The sequence below is a fragment of the Balaenoptera borealis genome (genome assembly GCF_965194805.1).
Source record: "Balaenoptera borealis genome assembly, chromosome: 6".
Lineage (NCBI taxonomy): Eukaryota > Metazoa > Chordata > Mammalia > Artiodactyla > Balaenopteridae > Balaenoptera > Balaenoptera borealis.
In genome coordinates this window covers 70,287,981-70,311,250 of record NC_138863.1, presented here as the reverse complement: position 1 = coordinate 70,311,250, position 23,270 = coordinate 70,287,981, and the positions used below count along the sequence as shown (strand labels likewise).

At 32.3% G+C, this 23,270-nt stretch overlaps 1 protein-coding gene across 12 annotated transcripts in view; it reads left to right on the top strand.

Annotated features, from left to right (window-relative positions):
• The window catches only part of SLC4A10 (solute carrier family 4 member 10), a 301,412-nt gene that overhangs the window by 168,062 nt on the left and 110,080 nt on the right, over positions 1–23,270 (top strand). For 5 of the 12 annotated variants that reach the window (XM_082395272.1, XM_082395277.1, XM_082395271.1 and 2 more), the window contains exons 5-8: positions 1,689–1,849; positions 8,820–9,008; positions 18,368–18,459; positions 19,438–19,527. In XM_082395272.1, coding sequence (XP_082251398.1) covers positions 1,689–1,849; positions 8,820–9,008; positions 18,368–18,459; positions 19,438–19,527 — 532 coding nt within the window. Of the gene's footprint in view, positions 1–1,688; positions 1,850–1,963; positions 9,009–18,367; positions 18,460–19,437; positions 19,528–23,270 lie in introns of those variants that run through there. The other 7 variants (XM_082395273.1, XM_082395270.1, XM_082395267.1 and 4 more) reach the window with 4 other exon arrangements.

The window sequence follows — 23,270 nt, the reverse complement described above, 5'->3', positions numbered from 1 at the left end:
CCCTGTAAAGGGCTGAAAATCGTTAAGATTCACTAAAATGAAAAAATTCCCAACTGCGTAGACAAAAATACTCTATAAAATTGTCACCATTTGAAGAGACACTGTCAGTGATTGGTGCTTAAATATAAGTTTTTTCAACCTTCAAGCATTCTCTAGACTTATGATAGGCATAAATATATGCCTGTAAATTTTTGGCAGGCATAACTGTTCTTCCCTATTAGTTTCCTTTTTACTTCCTGATGTTTTCGTCCTTGAACTCTGAGGACAGATCCATAGCTGTCTTTATCTTTCTTGGAACTCTACACACTAATCTTTCTGACTAGCCCTTTTGGTTAGTTTTTTTAGCTGGCCGATATACTGGTTCTTAACTATACAAGATGTCCTCTGTTGGAGTTGGAGTTGGGTCATTTGATTACACAAAACAGTAATAAAATATCATATAGATAAGAAGTTTGAGTGATATTGCATGGAGAGAGGAAGTTAGCACAAAAGTGACGAGGAGAGAAAAAATGAGGAAAATGGTGGGGGATGGAGAAAGGAGAGGCATTTAGGCTAGGGTTCATTAGAAATGGTGGAATTAATTTGGTTATCTACTAAAATTAAAAAGCAAGTCCCTAAAAGAATAAGAGATTTAGTGCTAGTGCCAGAGCAGTAAAATCATTGATTTCTCTTTATCCCTTCCAGTTATCTTAGTTAGAAACAATCTCAGATATTACTACTCATTTCATTCCAAGAAAGCAGTGGTCTCCCATTTGGCACCATGTTATCAAGGTTCTTTTCCTATTCTCTGGCCCTGGCAGGAACACTCAGGGAATGGGGGCTGAGCTCAGTTCTCATTAATTTAGTCCCTAGGAAGTGACTACAATCACTAGATTTCATTCAAACAGACCTAATAAGTATTTTTCCTACAGAATAGTCCCCAAATTATACTAGCTTCCCTAAAAATCAAAGGGCAAAATTGTCAAGAGATTCAAATATTGTTTTAAGACCTCCCACTAAAAGAAAAATGAGTACTGTTTCATTTTCTTTTGCATTTTTTCAACCACCGTTATCTTTCCATGCAGTATACTCTCTTTATTAGTTCTACAACAGATTCCCTGTGACCACTGACTAAACATTTATATTAATATGTTTTTTCAGTGCTAGAAAGATTAATTAAAAAAACTGAGTTTTTCTTTGTTTTAAACATATCTTTCAATGACAAAAAGAATGTTTGTTAAATGGAATTAAAATGAAATAAACCAGATGACTTGGGCTGGCTTTTACTTACTTCTGAAATCCTTGAAACCAAGAAGTAATGTGAATAGCTTTATACTTCTCCCTTTTATTGTTGGGATAAAGGTTCATTCATCTACAATGTAATATTCAATGTGCTGATAATAATATTTATTTGTAACTTGGGAAAAATTCAAAATTAGGTAATTTAATGCCTGAAGGGAGATCTCTTAAAGTGAATGCAATGCATGTTTTATGGAAATATTTGTGCCATAAATATCAGTGTCTTTATGGTAGTAAAATCATTTGTTTTATACTTATGGCTAAAATTCACCCCCCTTTCTTTTTTTTTTCATCTTGGAATGGCCCTCTTTTAATGTGCTTTGTTTTAAGAATAATTTTATAGCAGGGTAATGGTGAAATAAAAACGTGTTACAAATTTTAAAAAATTATAGTAATATTTATTTGTATAGGTGGTTGAAGTTTGAAGAAGATGTGGAAGATGGAGGGGAAAGGTGGAGCAAGCCTTATGTGGCCACTCTTTCACTGCACAGCTTGTTTGAGTTGAGAAGTTGTATTCTGAATGGAACTGTGTTGCTGGACATGCATGCCAACACTTTAGAAGAAATTGCAGGTACATCCTTTTATTCTCCTTCGTCTATTTCACACTTGTGGGTACAGCTGATTTTTGTAATTCCCTTTTTCTATACACGTGTGACTTTTAGGAAATTTATTCTCGTGATCAGTGTATGAGACCTCAAAAATAACTTTGTTTTACCACCTCATTTAAGATAAAAGAATTTGAATCTCAAAGAAATATGGTCTAACATGCCAGTGGCAAGTCTAGAACAAGAATCTATATACCTTGGTTTCCATTTAGCATATACTGTTTCTCACCATCATATGTAATTAGACTGTCACCATTAGAAAATTGAAGGAAAAATCCATAAAGCTAGAGATTGATTTATTTCAATATTCAAATACATGAAATAACCAAATGAAAAAGTTTCAGTAATTAGGAAAAATGTTAGCTTAGAATAGAACAGAAAGGTATGGCCATTTATTTTAAACTGAATTAAAAATCTTGAATTCCAGAGGAGGCCAAGTGATGCAGTTTAGATTAGTTTGTATTTGAATACTATGGCTTGCCTCTGGGATGAATGATTTGTACTAGAAGTCTATTATGGCTATATCACACAAGCAGTTATATTTAGGAAGCATCTTACTGTTACTCTGGAAATAAAAGCAAAGAACTCCTATATCTTTTCAGCTGGAAGACAAACACATTTTAGTAAAAACAAAATAATACAAAAAAACACAGAAATGAGTTTTGTAAGGGTATAAATGAAATGGTTAATGGAGGTTTTTAAAAATAAAAACAAAGCTAGGACTCAGGCAGTTTTAAAAATTCCTAGTTTGGAAAAAAATAAAAGCAGTTCCATGTGGAATTTATTTGTGGAGTAGAAAGACTTCAGAGAGACTTCAGTGTCTTAATTATATTGTAGAGATGGGAAAAAAACCCAAAACACTCTGTGTGTTTCTGGATCACATAAACAAGAAAATATTGTATTAGAAAAATAATGTATCTAATTTAATCTTCAGAATAACCTCATAAAGTAAGTGCATTCCCATATTTCAATAAGAAAATAGAAATTCTGAAACTTTCATGGTTCAAGTTCCATTTAAGGGCCTCTGACTTTAAGCTCCATGTTCCTTCTATTACACTACAACTACTGTCTGAAGAAAGAGATGGCTTGAAATGGTTGTTGTTAATTCCTTTAAAATTATTTATTTGGTTGTTGGTGCTGATAGGCATACACACATTGCAATATGTGTGAAAAAAAAGTAAGCATGGAGAGATATTTTGGCTCACAATATTAAGCACAAACAAAAATACACACACACAAAAAACAGGAAAGATGAGCTTTCCTCCCCTCAGTTTCATACAACACCTATAAAGAGATTACACTTTAAAATACAGAACTAGAGCCTAAACGACGATATAAAGTTAAATACAGTATACTTTTTGGGAGAACACAGGATACAGTAACAGGTCACACTAAATCAAGACTTAAGGAAATGATTAACATGGAAATTAGCAAACTTCCTGAGAACACTGTTATAGTAGCCATCCAATTCAATTTCCTAGCTTTACATTATGGGGTATTGCTGATACCCAATAAAAATTTTTATGTTTTAATTATGAATGAAATGGCTGGGTTTTTCCTAGTACTCTGCAGTTTAGGAAGCTCTTTTTAGTAATTCTACAACTATCTTTCTGATATTCAAAACAAACTTGGGGCTTAGTATTATTATTGTTATCCTTCATAAATAAAGTGATTCAGAAGGTTAAAGGTCTTGCTCAAAATAAGGAGTTTATTTCTGCTACTTATGTCAGTGATGGCATTACCTTTGAAAATGGATTAATTCAAATGAGTTTTGGATTGGCTGTATGTAATGAAGCTGTCAAATTCCTCAACCAGGCAAAATTAGCCTCAGAAAATTCTCTTCATAGTTTTACCAGGCTTTAAATTTCTTAAAACATGTAATTTCTAATGCTTTCTTTAGGAATTTATTTCTACCAGGAAATATTCTCCTGTTATAATTTGACTAAAACTCTGTTGTTTATCACCTTAGCTTGGTTTTGTTGTCTAAACTTATGCTTCCTTTCCCTAAACCTGGCCTCTTCCCCAAGCTCAACTCTGTAGAATATGTAAAGGTTGTTAGTTCTGTTGAATCTAGCTTTTTAAAGCAAATTACATTTTCTAAGTCTATTCTCACAAATGAAAGTAGTTCAGTGGAAGTCTCAATATCCCAAATAGCTTTTTAGTATTCTTTCTTCTCTTCTAATTAGTCTGTATTTTTCTGCCTCCAAAGTAGACCAACTTTTTTAATGTCCCATTTTCAGTGTACAACAGTGTAAACTGCCATTCAGAAAAGGTCAGTAGTTTAGAGTTAACACCACGTAGAAAAATAGGATTACAAGTACCTGTGTTGATGTTGTTTCCTTAGGTTCCTTTACAATCATTAATAAGAAGAGATTCTCTCTCTTTGAGTAATTTTAATTTGGTGTATTTAATCCAAAGGTATTTATTTCTGCCCTCAATAAAATCTCATTAATACATTTTCTCTGATAGCTTGTAATTATTTTCTTATTGTTTACTTATTGATATTTTTACTTTGTGACAATTTAGCTGTATTACTAAGTGTGTAGTAAATGTTTTACATTTTGAAGACTTCTAACTTTGTATTTTCACATCCATTACTATATTTTATTATCACAGAAACCTTATGAGGTAGGGAGGAGACTATTTCCTCCATTTTATAAACAGATAAATAGAAAGTGATACATTACAGGTAACACTTGCAGAGATGGGAATAATTTCTTTTGATTAATCTATAATCATAAATTTTGTTTTATTCTATTTCATGATAATTTGGGACCATAGTGATTAACTTTAAGATTTGGAACTTTTTCTTCACCTCTTATCATACTTTTCTATATGTTAGGCAGTTGCTAATGTATTAGTCACTAGTTTCTGTTTTGTAAAATCTAGATATAATAGTTTATCTTTAAGGGCTCTAAGCCCTAGTACTTTGCAAATGCACAGGCTCTGCAGCTTAATGTTTTCTAGACATTTCCTAGTAGAGGAATATGACCCAGATATTGTTTTAGAATGGTCAAGGATTTTTATATCAATGTTCTGATATGTTTTTAATAGACTCTTAAATAATGCTTTAAAGAGATTTTTGTAGACTTAGCAGGAGAAAATCCCATTTGTATCTGGCAGGTCTGTCAAGAATTTCTGGTGTAATTAAAGTAGGATTTTCTTTTGGATAAAGTTAATTTAAAAGTGTCTATTTCCCAATGCTTTAAGGAACTCAATAAATTTAAACTTCTTCCTTCAAAATATTACTTAACTTTTCAAATCCAAAATTCTCCAGATATATTTTCTTATCCTGATTTATTCTGATATGGAGATTAATTGTATTAAAAATGCTTCTCAATTATATTCATATAAATTATAGGAAATTTTACGGTTTATGTTAATCTCTTTTAAATTCAGCACTGTAAAGATTAATAATGGAAATATTACCTCTGTAGTATGTCTACTTTAACCTATTGCTGTCAATGAGGGTAAGATATTAAAACCAAACCAAAGTTAGTACCATGGACAGATTAGCAATCATAGTTCTCAACTCATTAAAACAACTCTTGTTGTTTAAAATCTTTCATCAAGGGAAAAATCCATAGTTTGCTCCACTGAATATACTCTGCAGATTTGGGAGTATGTTAATAGCCATATATATATTTTATAATGCCTATGCTATTACCATCCTTGGTCTGGAAAGTAAGTTTTCTTATGGTAGTTTACATTTTTATTACATACACTCCTGTTAGTAGTGTCAACCAAACTGTAAAATTTAGAACCCCCTATTGCCCACTTCTCCTCCAGCATCTTTGAAGACAATGGATTTTTAAGACAAAGCAATTATATGATCATCTTTAAAGAGGCGGAGATTTATATAGAGTCTGTAAAATCTCATGGTCTCTAGAGGCTTTCATTCAGTAGTCAAAATGGATTGATCATGATAAAATAATTGCCTGATTAGGATGAAAAGTATTTTTTCACTTTCTGAGGTTTTTCTACACAAATGCTGCTAGTTTTTCTGGAGCCTGTTTAGTGCTAGAAGACTGTGACCGATTTATCCCTTTTCTTCTTGCTTCTTCTCTTATCATCCAGATCCTGGCGTTGAGCTTTGGCAGGCTGGACTGTATTATTGAGGCATCATAGCCTGCTGAGATTGTTGGTCTTGACTCTGGGCCTAAAGCCATTATGGCCCATTATCCTTTCTTACTTTTCAAGGTTAATACTAATATATATTACAGTGGTGAAGAGAACAATGCAAGTGATTAGTGAATCACACTCCCTTTGATACTTAAATTTCACCTTAGCATAAGTTATATTCTTAAGCAAGTTGATTAACTTTTCCAGTTCATTAAGACATTGCTTGGTGATGTTATACCTTAAAGGAGTTTACTATGTATTTCTGTGACTAATGAGCAGATAAGTGTTCTTTTCTATTTACTTTATCTTGTGTAACTGTTTTATATAAAGACCTTATCTCTGAAAAACTTTGAAGCTAGTGACTTATTTTTTGTCGTGCTTAGGCCTGGAAAGACTGTGCTTTGATAAGAATGAAAAACTATAACCATGTGCATGTTTTATTACATGATTAATTTTTATTCTGATTAGAATATTGAACTGGGGATACATATCATGGCTTACAGATGAAACTGCTGTATGATGATATCCTTTTGGTGTCTGAATAATCTACTTTACAACTCCTATTATGAAGTATATAATGCATATTTTATATACATTTTTCCATCTTAGCAAATTTGCAGTGTAAAGTCATGTATGTTGACAGTTTATCATTTCCTTTATTTCAAATTAATCCAAGGGTTTTATAACTACTGATCTCCAAACAACTGAGATATAAGTTTAAATATTCTATACTATCATCCATTTTCAGAACTGGAAGAGACTTCGGAGGTAATTATAGTGGACATTATGGCTGATTCCCAGACATGCATTCTACCTCTTTCCATTGTAAACAGCCAAGTGATAGAGCAAAGTTGGCAAATTATGTTCTATGTGCAAATATGGCCACTGCCTGATTTTGTTAGGCATGTGAGCTAAGAATGGTTATTACATTTTACATGACTGAAACATAATAAAAAGAAAATCAATATTTTGCAACATGAAAATTATATGAAATTCAAATTTTAGTATCCATAAAAATGTTTTATTGAAACACAGTTGTGGTAATTTGTGTACGTGTTGTCTATGGCTACTTTCATGCTATAAAAATGGAGTTGAGTAGTTGTGACAGAGATTGTATGGCCTGCACAGCCTAAAGTATTTATTATCTGGCCCATTACAGAAAAAGTTTGTCTACCTCTGGTTTAGGGAAATGACTCCACAGTGAAGGGCAGTTCTTGATTAGTCTAAGCCAACTGGGGATCCCATCTTCTTTGTCAGTGATTGGCTCAGCATAGACAGGACTATGTCAGTTGAGCTTAGAATTGTTCCTGGGTAGGGGGAAAAGGACTTTCCTTTTAAGAAAAAGTCACAAAAAGGCAAAGAATCTCTGATATGAACAAAGATGTGTATCTCCTTGTTGCTGCTGGCAGCCACCTTATGACCATAAGGAAAATAGCCTGAGGTTAAAGCTCACACCTCGAGGAGGGGGAAGCTGACAAAATCACAGAGAAATGGAGTTAAATCCAACCTAACTTTGATTTTTCTGTTATGTAAGCCAGTGAAATTTATTGTTTTAGATAGTTTGATTTGGGTTTTCTGTTATTGATAAATCCAACTTTGCCTCTGCTTGATATACTATTATAAAATACAGATAAATGATTTAAAACCAGCAAAAAATTTAAACCATGAACCCATAACCCACTTAAAGGAAATTGCAAAGAAAATCTTGTACTGGGAAGTATTTACTGAGGGCCTCAATATTCCAATCAGTGCATTAGGTGCCTTATGTCCTGGCAACAATGCTGTTATGAGATAGCTATTACCTCTGTCTTAGAAATAAGGACACTGCGATTATTCAACTTTACAAGGCCACACAGCTGGAATGTGGGACAGTGATCCAAGTCTGTTTCCCCAGTCATATCCTTTTCACACTGAAGGAAAACATTGTTTGGAAAGGAGGATTCTGCTAATTTTCAAATCTTCAGTGTACTCAGTGGGGCAGCGGGAGGCAATACATTGTAATCTGCTTTACATAAGGAGTTAGCACCTCAGAAAATCAAATACAGTTAATATTTGATCATATGAAAGCAGATTAATTACACTGAGGTTTATTGAGGTGATCTTTGTATTACCAAGAACTCATCTACTCATTTTACAGGCATTTCTGACACATATGGTAAATATCAATCTGCTTAGTTACAGCCTTCTGAAATCTCACCTTTTATTCTTTGATTTATGGGTATAGAAGGTTTTCTAAAATATAAACACATTATCAAGGAAGGTTTGAGAGGACTGACTTTATATTAATGTGAAAGAATTGTTTACTCTCCAAATGCAACCAGCTAGGTAGTTGCCTAAGCCTCCTTGCCTCAGATTTTAACCGATGGACTTAAGGAAGAAACATGGAAATTATTCTCTACTAGAAAAAGGGAGGAAAACCATATTACAATATATGTATGAGACTTTTTAATTTTAAACATACTAATTATATTTATATTACTCCTGATACTATTCCCTCTCATCAAGGTGAATAATGGAGAACATAAAGCACTTTGTTCTCGATACAACTATTCCTGTTTGAAAAATAAAACTCCATAAGATCATTACATATTTAAAAATGAATGGTTTATTTTCCCAAATCTTTCTTGTGTAGCATTTCTACAAAGAAAGACAAACTTCTGTTTCTAAGACCATACTTAGAGATTTTTTAAAGGAATTCATTCCTATTTTAAGAGGAATAATATTATCTAGGGTATGCATATTTGGACTCAGTGGTTCACTACTGGAACATTACAGGAAAGCTGTGCTCATTTTCTTTCTGCCTTCGCTCTTCAGATATGGTCCTCGATCAACAAGTGAGCTCAGGTCAGCTCAATGATGATGTACGCCACAGGGTCCATGAGGCACTGATGAAACAGCACCACCACCAGAATCAGAAAAAACTCACCAATAGGATTCCCATTGTTCGTTCCTTTGCTGATATTGGCAAGAAACAATCCGAACCAAATTCCATGGATAAAAATGGTAAATATTTCTTTATGTACTCTTATCGTTTATTATAGTTGTCTGAAATATCAAAGTCCTTTAAAATATGTCTTACTTGAAAATGATCTATTGAAATTCAGATTGTTGTGGTAGAATTGTTTCTTTTCATATTCATGTATTGTTTTATTATCAGGCATCAAATTGTAGAAATTTTATTAACAAAGATTTAAAGTTTCCTGAAAGGCTCATGAAAGAATGCAAGGGACATTTTATCTAATAAGAAGTTATACGCTCAAATGTAGCAAACATAAACTGAGTGTCAATTGCATCACAAATAAGGCCCTAGTCTTTGTCTCATAGCTTGAGAATGTAATGCAATGCTTTGACGTAAGGTCTTTTAGTTAAAATGAATAATGATCAACATTTAGTGATTGTGGAAAAAAAGATATTGGCTTCATGTTGCTCATGGTCAACAAATCCCTTTCTAGATTACAGTTGAAAAGAGCAGCTAGTGCATTACTTGTGTCTCTACATATATTAAGCCTGATTTCTAGTTCATGGGCTCATTGCTCTTTGCAGTACTACATCATCAATGTCCATAGAGCCACCGCACTTACCATCTTGGCTCACCAACATAGATGAGCCATTATCATTTGATAGTAAACAACTATTGATAGGAATTGATAGAAAACAACCATTGTTTTCTAGCAGTCATTCATGACTTACTTCTTGGCAATCACGAAGCAAATACAGTGTTTCTGATTGTTTTATCCTTTCTTCTGTATTTTGTTCTCTCTTTGCATCCATTTGACCCTTCATCTTTTACATTAAGGAAGTTGCTTAGAAATCGCTTATCATTCATCCTTTCCATCAGTCTTGTGAAGGAAAATGAAGTTATCATGAGGATGATATGAATTGGTTATACTTCCGCTAGCTATAAAAGTTCCCAGTTTTAAAGGATACAAATTAATGAAAAGTAATTTCAAATGTTTTACTAGAAAGACTCCGATTTCCACAAATAGACTAAGCATGTGTATTGACAGCATGGACTTTATGTAATTTCACTCCTATTTTCAAAAGCTTCAGAGATGCTTTATATACAAATGCATGATAATGAGGGTTTTTTCAGATTCTGCTTTATATGGGAATTTTTACCAGTTTTCATACTACTGAATCAAATATACACAAGTAGAAGAAATACTTTAATAAATCAATAAAGATGGTTAGATGTACTGTTGTCTCAGAACACAGAACTAGTTCTAAATGGCAAAATAATTTTTGAAATACTCATTTGATTTTTTTTAAAAACCCTTCAATGACTGAATGTGTAAATCGTTATATTGAAGACTCTGCAGTTGTGCATATATTAAGTTCAATAAAAGTGTTATGAGTGCTTTATGGTATATAACAACTTGTATTTGTAGATCCCACTGGATATTTTGAGGATTTATAACTTGCTTTGAATTACATCATATATTTAAAATATATTCATATTCTAAATCACAATTTGCTTTAAAATATGTTATATATGGAAATGATAAAATGAAGCTTTTATATTCTGAAACTTATTATAAATATAGTACTTTTATTATGCTTACAATACTAGCATTTATTTGATATGATGATATTAAGAAAACAGATTAAGATATTTACTAATTTTGACTATGAACTTATGTCTACATGATTCTAAAGACCTTATTAAAATATTCTCATTAACTAAATCTCTATGAATGCAAGCACATTTTATAAAAATAAACTTCTGCCTTTATTTCATTACCTTTACTGGAAATCAGACCATAAAATATATGTCTATGAGAATGTTATGTGTTTATTCAAAGATGCAAGGATTTTGGGTTGTGAACTAGCTGTATATCTCAAATTTCACTGGGGATAACGTTTACTATCAAATGATTTGATTGCATTATGTTTTTGGAGGGAAGAGGGTACTGAATTCACTGGATGAATTATGTTTTGTAATGTCATGTAGACCTGGACACACTGCTTGTTACAGCTCTAAATTTTTGTTAAACATAGGAAGAGGTGACAGAATTATAGCTTTAAATCGTAAATTCCACATATAGATACATATAGATACAGAGTTTTTCTGAGAGTCTACTTTTTGTCTTATTCAGGCAATTGCTTAGTTTTTCTGAAAACTAGAATATGAGTAGTTCTGAAGTGATTCTGTCACCATCTGTACAATCAGCCTTTATCTGAACACATACAGATCCTTTTGAGGCATACATTAGGGTAATAAAAACTTGGAAACATTTCTAATAAGATTCATATATCCAATTAAGTATTGTTGTAGAGTATGCTGTCAGAAGTGGTTTCCTAAGCCTAGGCTTATAACACCTCCTTGTGACTCTGTTTTGCTTCCTCACACACTTTGCATAATTATGTGTGTTAAGAATTCTGGAAATGTGAATAGACTTCACCAATTTAGAAATAAATCTCCTATCCAGAAGTGAAAAGAAGTGTGAAAGACCTTTATTAATAAGGTTCTCAATCTACTTATGAACTCTAACAACTGATAAACTCTAGATAAACAAAAATCAAAATTCATAGCTGTAAATATAGATTTGACATTCTGCTTCAAAATATGCAGTAGAGATTTAATTTTTTTGTGCCATAGTACAGAGAGATACAGAAGGATTTCAATACATCCAAAATGGTAAAAATAATATTCTCATTATTTAAAAAAAAAACTCTTCAGTAGAGTATATCAGGCAAAAACTGACCTGTTTTTAAAATTGAGATTATAGACTAGGAATTAAATAGAGTATCTTCTAGAGACTTGAAAACAGAAAACATTTTCCTTGCCAAGCATAGGGATGGAAATAAGCCCCCTCCTGTTTAATATACCTTTACTTTAGAAATGAAACAATTGAAATTCCCTCAGAAAACAAACTGATGCTTATATACAGAACTGTAAAAGAGTCATATAGAATAAAGTTTCTACTTCCTTAGTTGACCTGTTCCTTGAACATGCTGCCTTGGTAGTAGTCCCAAGGGTTAAACATTCAGATATTTCAATCTGAAGACCAAATGGGGTTCTTTCCCATTTTATAGATTAGATTTACAAGACAGTAATTTTCTTGCTCCTCTCCTCCATCTGCACTATTTTGTTCATTACATTTTTAGTGATTTGTGATAATTTGTCAATCACTCCTCCGAATACGCTAACTTAACTCTTTTGTATAATTTTTTTCTTGGTGTACTGCACAGGCTCTTAAGGGCTAAGATGCCGGGTGCTATGGATTCACCAGGCATTTTTAGTGCCGCCATGCTGTGTTTAACTTTCACATTTCATTAAGCATCAAAACTGTGAGAATTAAGTGTCTGATTCTGATGTTTCAATAAAAAGTGATAGTTATATTTGGCAAAGCAACAGCAAAAAAATAATAGAAAAATCATATCTTCTTTAACATTAGAACTCTGGAAAGGATGTTGTGGAAAGTACTTAAATATATCAAGAATATTTGAATAATTTCTTGAAACTAGAAGGACTTTCTAAAATAAAAATAAGACTTTTGTTTTTAATGATCTAGAAAGCAAGATATACCAGTATTTGTATTCATCATTTAGGTCATACATTCAATTGTATTCGAGACTTTGGCTTAGAAGTCTACTCTAAAATATTATTATACTTTTGATAACCTTTACATTAAAAAAAAATAACTTAGCACTCAGTTTCCTTAGGTGTAGGGTGTCTTCATTCCACTGTTTCCTTTACTAATAATTCTAACGCTATTTCTTTTCCTTCACATATCTTTTCTCTCACCTACTCTGAGTACTTTCCAGTTGTTCCTTTTATTTAGGATCTTAAAAGGAGTTACAGAGCAGAAGGTCTCTGACTTACTTTCAAAACCATAGGTTACTGGAGAACATTTAGATATGGAAGGATGGGATGACTTGACTCTTTAGGCCTGCATAGATTTTAGCCCTTAAATTAATATACACTTCTGTATTGTGAATGATTTTTATTTATGGCTTTTGAAAATCAGTTTTATGGCTGTATAATTGCGTCTTTTTACAAATGCGGTACTTTTTAATTTTCAGGTGTACAATGTTTTATGTGTGTTTAGATATTTATATGCTGTCTTATTTTTTAAATACTGTGGTCTCATAAATAAGATATCAAGAGTTTGAAAAGTATTCCTTATAATGTTTTATCTTGAAGAAAAAAAAGCTCAAATAATACTTCTTAGAATTACTTGAAAGAAAACATTTAAAAACTCATGTAGATGATAGAATTAAGCATTATAAAAAAGGTGTTTTCCATTGTTCCAAAAAAAATCAGGATGACATTGTTGACACAGCTGGTGGGTCTGTTGAGACACTGTATTGTTGCTACTGAGGTTTGGACTCTCAAGACTTAAGTCTTAACAGCAAAAATATTTCTAGTATGATGTGTTTAAATTTGTTATTTCTTATCTTACATTAATTATTTTCAGGCATACCAGTTTTTCTCCAACTTTAATTGTGTGCATACTTTCATGTTCTTGAAGTATAGCTCACCTAATCAACATTTTCTAGATATATAGCCTTTCTTTCTTCTTGTTTTCTATTCCCATGAAGAAATGTATTGTTACACATGTATGTAACTTTGTCATTCATTTTTATATTTCTTTATTTTGCTCTGTCTTGTGTCTGTCTCTAACAGGCTCATCTCATCTCTGTACCTCCCTCATCTCCTACCCTTTGGGTACTCTAAATGCGTTGAAGGTTTCTGAGGTAGTGTAAACCAGCTTGGTCTCTAGGTTAATAGTAATGTACCTCCATGTCTTCATCCCAGTTTCCTTCTATTACACATGATTTTCAGTGGATTAAGCAGTAGCAAATACTGATATACTTCAGTGGTATCTTCTTCTCCTATTGATTTGAATTTGGCTAAATAGAAATTTAAAAGCTGCTGTTTTATAATACTTATATATGTAATTTATTTAAAAAGGAAGAAAACTATAAGTAAGGACTTGAATTAATGTAATTCAAATACATTTTTTGAGAACATATTTATGGTTGTCTTTCAATACTGAGATGCTTTAATGATACTGACACTACTTAAAGTAGAAAACATAGTAATTCTGACATAGTCTCATGCTCTCCCCACAACTTTATGATGAGGGAAATGACTCTGCCAGTTTCGCAGTGGACTTGGTGAAAAATTTTTTGTGTAACAAGCGGAAAAGCAGAGCTTCCATTTTCTAGTTAGAGGTTGCTTGAATTACCCTCAGTTTTCTCCTGTGCTTGCCCAAATCTTTTATGATTTGCCTTGGAAAAGTACATGGCCTATAATAACTTTTTATCTAACTTATATATGAACCCTACATGGAGGTCCAGAGGAAAAAATGAATTCATGACTCAAAGGAAAATTAACTCAAGCAGTTGCTGATATGAATACTATATAATATGCACTTTAATTGATAAGATGTATAACAAATATTGGAATTTTGGATTTAAGATGGTGAACTCTTTGAGTTTAAAAGGTTGGAAAAATTAAAATATATGGTAAATATATAAGGATGATGTTAGGTTTCTCAAATGTTTACATTCAAATAGTCATGAACATGTTTCACTTCATAATAATAGTGTCCAATTTTCATTAGTTTTTGAATAATTTACCCTGAATATAATAAAGTTTTAAGTTAGTAAATGTCTCTTTTTGGATAATCATCTTAATGTCTCAAAGTTATTTAGTTATTAACAGATGTGATTAAAAATTGCAATGACATTTACTTATAGAATATATTAGTACGGACAGTGATGAGTGGGCATAGTGAAGGTAATATAAAGAAATAGGCAAAAATATGTATGTTCAAAAGCATTATGGCATATTTATTAGAAAAATTATCATAAAAAATAGCATTCATAAAACTTCCACACATATATGGGAATTCTAAATCCTAACTTTATACTATTTTGTCTTGGAGGGGGGAAAATCCTAGCAAATTCTTTGTTATCCTTTTAGGACACATATTCACTTTCTGGCTGAATGTAAAATCCTGTACCTGAAAATTGTCTTCTATGAACTAGTATTGTTTTAGATATCAATGGGAAAATAAGAGATGCCCTTTCAAAACCTAAATTTACTGATTCTTCTTATGTAATAGTATTTGAGTTAATGAAAGTCATTTTGAAATCTAAGCCTATCACCTTCTTCTGAAAGGCAGTGATAACTGGACTAAACTAAAGAAATCAGTGTTTAGACAGAAAAAGATTATAGTTGATAACAGAATTATAAAAATTATTTAATTTATGAAATTTCCAGTAGTTAGACTATAATTCATGCGCAGGCTTTAGATGGATAGGTAGGTAGGTAGGTAGGTAGGTAAATGGAACAAATAAAATTTTAAGCTTTGTTTAAAGGCTTCAAGTTTTTCAAAATAACCCAAACCAAACCTCTCAGTTTAATTTTTAAATAATAATACCTATGCATTTTTCAGGTTTTCAGTTACTGCCTTGAAAGTATACACATTTAATATGTGTTGTTTCATTTTAACAAATTAACATACACATTGAGAAATAAGATTTGGAGTACTTTTTAAACTTTGATGAGATTAAATGTATTTAACTACTAATATTTACTAATATTTAACTATTATCTCTGAAATATAAGAGATATCAAACTTGTGGTTTATATTCCTATGTCATAGGCTGGTAGTTTTTATGCTTTTTTCCTGCATTAGCGTACATTCTATGCACATACCTAGAATCTAGAACTAGCAGGGAAATTTCTGTCATCTCGTATATCTCCTGCTAGTTAAATACTCTCCACTAGGTCATTATCCATATCACTTAAAATAGTCATTGAGAATATTTTTCAAATCCCTTCCTGATTATCAACTTTATGAGGTAATATTTTGTAAAATTTCCAGAACAAGAATAGCATTGAACAATAAATCTCAAATATATTAATACTTACAAGAGGAAATACAAGTGCCAATGTTCTAAACATGTCTCATGAGCTGAAGGTAATTTATGAAATATTCTGCTTTTAAAGTATATATGTGAAAACATAGGCTATCCAATTTCTTCAAATTTTAAGTTACAGCATATTTTCTATCCAATGAAATCTCTTCAAAGTTGATGACTTTGTACTGGGTTGACTATTTTTGTATGTTTGCTGATTGAGTTAAATAATTGTTCTTCCATGTAGTTTTATATCACATGAAATAAGTTATTATAAGAAAGCAGATATATGTTTATTTAATTTAGCCATGCCTTGAATTTCACTGTTCAATTTTACAGAACATTCAGTAAATTTAGGTTTAAATATACCTAATGTTCTAACTCATGAAAATATGGAGAAATGATGTGAAACTGGTGATTGAAGACATCTGTTAGTAGCACAAATGCATTATGTAAAAGGTTTTTTTTAAACTACAGTTATTATTTTGAGAATGATAAATTAAATGGCTGCTAATGAACAGTTCACAGTCATAGCTGCACGCTGCAGTTAGAAATGGGAGAATGGAAATAACTGATGCAGCTTAAGTCTGTCACTTCTCTAAAGTTAATATTTTTTTTTGGAATTCACTGTAATCAGAATTTGTGTTGCAATTATACTCCAATAAAGATGTTAAAAAATTTATAACTTTTATATACTTATAAAATTATACTTTATGTTGTAAATTATAAATAAAATATAGATGTGTCACTTTAGAAATTGTTTAGGATTGTATTACTCTCAGATTTTTATGTTCTAAATCTATGTGATTTATAGAAGTGCTGTATCATGTAGGGTTAATGATCAATTCTACTGAACTGAACTCTCTCTCATAGTCTAGGGTAAGACACCTCCCCTATAGGTCACAAAAGAGAAGAATATCCTAAAAAAAAAAGAATTTGTGTACATGGTTTAAGGTGAATTTGCTTTTAAAATCATTTGAAAAATCTTCACCAAATGTATTACTTTACTTTGTTTAGTGAAAGCAGTGAAATATTTAAATTTTAGAAGAATCTTAAGCCCATTACTCTCTGGCAATATAACAATTTTAAACCATAAAAAAATTGTACCTATTAATAAATGACCCCTGCCTGAGAGGCTTAATAGTTCAAAAAGCCAAATTATAGTAGTATTTGAAAGAAAATTATCAGTGTTTTAAGTCACACTTAAATTCTAGTTAACAAAGAATAAGTGGATTTCAAGAGAATTTAAAGAATTTAAAGAAGAGGTATTTGTATATACACTAGCAGTTTAGAGAAATTCAGTAATTGGAGAAGATGAAACTAAAGGTAAACTTGGAATAAAGTTGGGATTTAGGCAGGTAGAGAGAAGAGCTAGGCAGAGAGAAGAGAAAATATTCCCATCTAAAACAGATGAGAATAAGAGCGGTATTTTTGAGTCACTGAGTTATGGTTATAAAATATGGTCAAGGCTTCGAAGCTGGGTTGTCATTACTTGTATCACAGTAAAAGTAACAAGTGAGGATGGAGAGAGTTTAGGGAAAAGAGAGATACATGTGAAATTAAGCAAGCGTCGTTAATTTTTATAATTTAATTGCTAAATATGGACAGATTTCGTATAAGTTGTGATTGAAAAGACTGTTTCATATTTAGTGAATAATGGAATGTAATTACCCTTGGTTAGCTGTTGTCACATTCTCAGCTGTACTGTCCACTTAACTAATATCATAATCTTTCTTATAATGGGGAAAAGACTACAAAATAATTAAGTTGCTGGTTAGTGTTAATGGAAAACAAATACAATTCAAATTTATTGATCTCTTGTCATGCAGACCAATATCAGTATGCTTACACAATTGAATAGTGAGAAGCATAATATCATATTCACAGTATTCGTAGTATGTGAGGTAAAGTTATTTCTAACTGAACCTCTCATATAGAAATCTCTAAAAGTTGTTGTCAAAGAATTTTTTCTCTTTGGTTTGTTTTTTCAGATGCAGTAGAAGCTATAAATATGCTATGTACTTTTCACATAAATATTCGCCCTTTAAAAAACAACATTACCTTTAAAATTCTTCAGTCTGAGCTTAAATCATAATAGATGTCTATCTTGTCATATATACACATATGCATATACATATACATATATATCCCAATAGTTTTGGATAAAATTTAGAAATCACTGATGTTTCAAAACCATGATTAGATTAAAATCTTTTTGTAGATGTTCTTTCTTCATAAAGAATAAAGAGTCTTAATCTGAGAGTCTTAATCTGAGGATTAGTTTACATTTTCTTGACTGAATTCTCCCATTTCTATCTGTAACTGATAAATAAGAATATTTGTATTTATATATATATATTTATATTGACCCTTCATGCTTACTTCATTAAGAAACCTATGTTGGTTTAGTTTAATTCATATTTCACTCAATATGTCTAGAATTATGTAAGTAATTGTTTGTATTCTGTAATAACAATCTCTTTTAGCAGGTCAGGTTGTTTCTCCTCAGTCGGCTCCAGCCTGTGTTGAGAATAAGAATGATGTGAGCAGGGAAAACAGCACTGTTGACTTTAGCAAGGTAAGCTTTTCTCCCTCTCATTTAAGGAAGCCTCTGAGTTATTACTAGAAATTATCAACCATTTTAAGAGGTGTTGACACAATTTTTTTTTGCATGCACATTTGTTTTGTTTCTTATCCAAAGCTTGATATTGTTACAGATAATGTTAGCATTTAAGTTCACATGTAATGTTCTGCCTATTCACAAAACCAAATGTGTAAGTTTTATGCATAGTCTTCAGGTTTCAGCCACTTGGTGTGATGCATCTCTTCCAGTAAAAAGGATAACTGGACTTCACAGAGAATTTAACAGAAATTTATTGTTTAAAACTTTTGCTAGTTTTTTTTTTTTTCAAAATAATTTTTCCTCTATTTGTGGAAAAGTAAATCACGTAACTTAAGGCTTCACTGTCGTGATTCAGAGAGAGGCATTAGTGTTAAGAAACACTAGAACATAGTAAGACTGAGCAGAGTTTTGAATAAAAACATAATAAAGACTGACTGTTGAGGGATCCATCTAATTGGAGACAATTCAGATGAAATCATTTATTTGAATGTATTCTAAGAAAATAATGCGTGTGAAAATAATGTGCTTTTCTTAGCAAATTCCTGACATCCTATATGTGCTATTGCAGGCTGTGGCAAGCTAACACTTGATCAGGAAAGAAGAGTTTTAATATTGACCAAAAATAAAGAGAGTCAACACCTTTCTTTATCTGAGTGGCTGAAACAGTAATCACTCCCAGTAATTTGTTTTTCACAAGGTCCTTAACACTCGGAAGGATTGTAACAGTGGGAGGAGGTGGGAATGGGAGGCAGTTGCCTGCATCAAGCTTCTGAAAAGATTAATAGCGATCAGCTCCTTGCTGCTGTTTCAGAATCCCTCTGCCAGTGCCAAAATGGTCTGGGTCCAGTCCTGTGCATGCTCTCCCTCTGGTGCCTGGTGGAGTCTCTGTGGGAGCGTGGTGTACCAGCTTAAGTCTGTTAATTATGCGTGCAGGGGCTGGGAGGCCAACAAAAGGGGCATGCTAGTCCATGTGGGATGAAACAAAGGCATGAAAAAGGACCTCCACACCAGCAAGAGAGAGAGGTGAGGGCACCCTCGGGCTCTGTTTCTACAGTGGTTCAAAGCTCATCTCACTGTATGGAGGCATGTGATTCAAATATTAAGCCAGTTCAAATGTATTCCATTTCCTCTCCAAAAAATATCTTTTTAAAGCATCACATCATCATTCATCTGCAAGTTGGAATAAAATTGTCGCAAACTGCCATACATTTAATTTCTGATGTTCTTCATTTGAAATAGGATCTTAAAAGCAATGACATAAGAAGTTTCTTACTTATTTGTGCAGGCATCAACAGTATAACAGGAGCACAGTGAACATTCTCAAAAACAGTGATGATAAATCACATCCTTTCAAATAATTACCTTTTACCTTTTTTTAAAGGATATAACCCTTTGACACTGAATTTTATATCTCGATATCATTTTGCTTTTAGTTGCCTGACCTAGTTTCGCAGCCTTCAAAAATGCTTCAATACATTTGAAAGAAAATGAATATAGCCAATTGGAGACAGTAGTCTTATTTTCAGGGCTCCTAGAACAATTTGAACTATAGAAGAGTGAAAAATAGATTTTCTTTTCTTGAATCCTTTTCTTTCTTATTGCATTTCAAATCACTGGACTGCTCCAGTTTTTAATGAGAAAGTTAAATTTCTACAGCCTTCTACTCAGTGCCAACCATCTATATTTTTTAGTCTCCTGTCCATAGCATGGCACATTGGAAAGAACATGCTTTTGAGAAAGAGCATTTATAAGCTATCTAATCTTGGAGGAGTTCTCTGACTTCATCTTTCTCATTTGTAAAATAAGAATAATACCTATTTATAATTTTGGGGGGAAGATTAAGTGAGAAATTATAGAGAGCGAGCCTGGCAGAGTGTTGGGCTTATAGCAGGTGTTCAATAAAATGTGGCTACTATTATTACTGTTGTTGTTGTTGATATCAGTGGGAACAGCAGTGTCAGAAGTAAACGCTAGACCAGAATTTAATATGTTTTGGCCCCCACTGGATCTCCAGTGCCTTGAACAGTGTTTGGGATGTACATGTTGAGTGAATCCTATGAGGTTCGATATAATTTAAGCCTTCAGCTCTGGATTTTTTGGGGTTTTTTTTGAAAAACAAAGTAATACTTCTTACCTTATAACCTGGAAGGACAGAGTAGTAGGATTTGGAAAGAACAAATGTAATGCATCATTATGGAAACAAACTTTAGTGCCAGATTTTGCAGGTGCATGAGTTAAGGTTTTTTAGCCTAATGATTTCAGTTTGGTAGTAAATTTATCAAAGTGAATCCATCAGTTAGTCTACAGATTACTTTGTTTATTTAAATATTTTAAGTTTTAATATGTAGATTCCAAACCCCAGTAGAATTTTGAGATGTTAAGGGATAAAAGTCCTTTTTCATTTCATGTGACTTGATCCTATGTTCTGTCTACATTCAAACTATATATTTTTAACCCTTCCAGTGGTTAGGCCCATCAAACTTATTCGTTTAAGGACTCTTTGAAAATATGATCTGAAATGTCAGGTTTTTTGATTCCTATAATGCTTTTTTAAAATAATTAATTAATTAATTAATTAATTAATGGCTGCGTTGGGTCTTCGTTGCTGTGCGAGGGCTTTCTCTAGTTGCAGCGAGCGGGGGCCATTCATCATCGCGGTGCGCGGGCCTTTCACTGTCGCAGACTCTCTTGTTGTGGAGCACAGGCTCCAGACGCGCAGGCTCAGTAGTTGTGGCTTACGGGCCCAGTTGCTCCGCGGCATGTGGGATCTTCCCAGACCAGGGCTCGAACCCGTGTCCCCTGCATTGGCAGGCAGATTCTCAACCACTGCGCCACCAGGGAAGCCCCCTATAATGCTTTTGAAAAGCAGATGTGTTATGTTTTTAAACTGACAGGTAGAAGATGGCTATTTTATTATTTCCCAAATGTTGGCGATTTCTTTTATTTCAAATGACTTAAAGAAACTTCCACATTATTTTCTGTGTAGAAAGAACTCTCTTCTGCATCAATCTTTAATATGTGAAATATAAAGAGTTGCATTATTAAATCCTGGAATTGTAGGAAACCTTAGAAATCTCATTTAGAAGGTGAGAAAGCTGAACCCCGGATTAAGAGAGCTGCTCAAGATCACTGGTTGGTTAGTGTCACAAGAGCATTTCTCCCCAGGGAATTTCTATTACTTTTCTTGTACTTTCTATAATGAGCTTAAGACTTAAACTTTCTCCCTAAAGACCCATCTGTATTTCTTTCACATCTCAGCATGTAGCTTGTCCAGACATTTCCAGTTCCACCATGATCTTCTGTCTAAACTTGTTCCCCAGAGATATAAGTGTTTCTCATCCACAACTTAAGTATCAAATAACCAGAATAAAGCATCTTTTCCTTCTTAGCATAAAGGTCTGGAGACCCCAGAAGCATGAGTATAAATCCAGATCCATAAGAGTATAACTTGATTTCTTCAAGATTCTGTTCAGAGGACCAGAAAAATTTCCTTATGTTTATTCCGTATTTGAGTCCACCTGAAGACTCTCTTAAGGCCATAGGTCAACCTAATTCCTCAGAGCTGTTTTTGATATTTGTAGTTTTATAAAAGGTTAAACTGTGGTCCTTAAATGTGATCTTTTGTTATATTAAAAGTTAGGTTGCCAAATAAGGTTCTTTATGAATTGTATGTTAACTCAAATACAAATATACAGGGCTATCCCAGGAATAATATAATATATAATTGTATAATATAATAATATAATTAGATAATATGTTATATAATCTATTACCCCCAAATATATGACTACGCCAAGAATAATATAATGTAATGAGTATAATATAATGACTACTCTAGATATATATTATTTAACTATAATTTATTACATTTTAAATCAAGATAAATTTGCTAATCCTGAAATTAAATTCAGTATATTTAATGCATTTTTTCAGTAACAGATATCAATCAATGATATATTAGGTATTGTATAATGCAAAAAATAATATGTAAAGACCATGTATTTTCTTTTATAAAATTAAGCTATTTTAGCATACTGGTACTCCTTGATTTAATTCAATTGAATCTTAAAGCAGTCATGTGTGTAATTGCCACCTGCCTGAGGTACAGATGCTAATAGTTAAGGCGATGGCATTTGTCAAGAAATAAATGAATTCACAGAAAGTTTTCCAGGTTGAACTTAAACTTCTCATTAGAGTTATGACAAGTATTACCAGTATGACTCACACTGATTATCAATTATAGATTATCTTAAAAAGCTATTTTCTCATTTTAAATTTTGTTCCAGTGTATTAACATTGTATAATTGTTATTTCTATTGAGGGGGAAAACTTAATAGTTCACTTTTTTAGGCTCTGAGAGACTTATCTCCATAAGTCTTTATTATGTTTTTCTCACAAGGCTAATAGTGTATAGGTATTACGAGCTTACAAATTTGTATTTGGAAGCAAATTTTTAGGTTAAAAACTTTGGAATTTATAATATTTTTCTTTTTCTTTAAATAGAACATTGCTTCTATTTGATATTTTTAGTGGAGTACTGTGGATTATTTTTATATTTAATCCTTGTGATAAAATGTATACTTCATATAATGGGTTTCATGTTTTGTGGCTCCCTTATCTTACAGAAAATTAAGTAGTTATAAACCTTCTAAATAGCTGTGCTGTGGTCTTGATTTCAGAAAACAACAAATTTAATGTAGTCACTAAAGTCTGGCTATGGACATCCTAAGGTATTCCTCCTAAAAGTTTTAATTTTTCTTTCATTT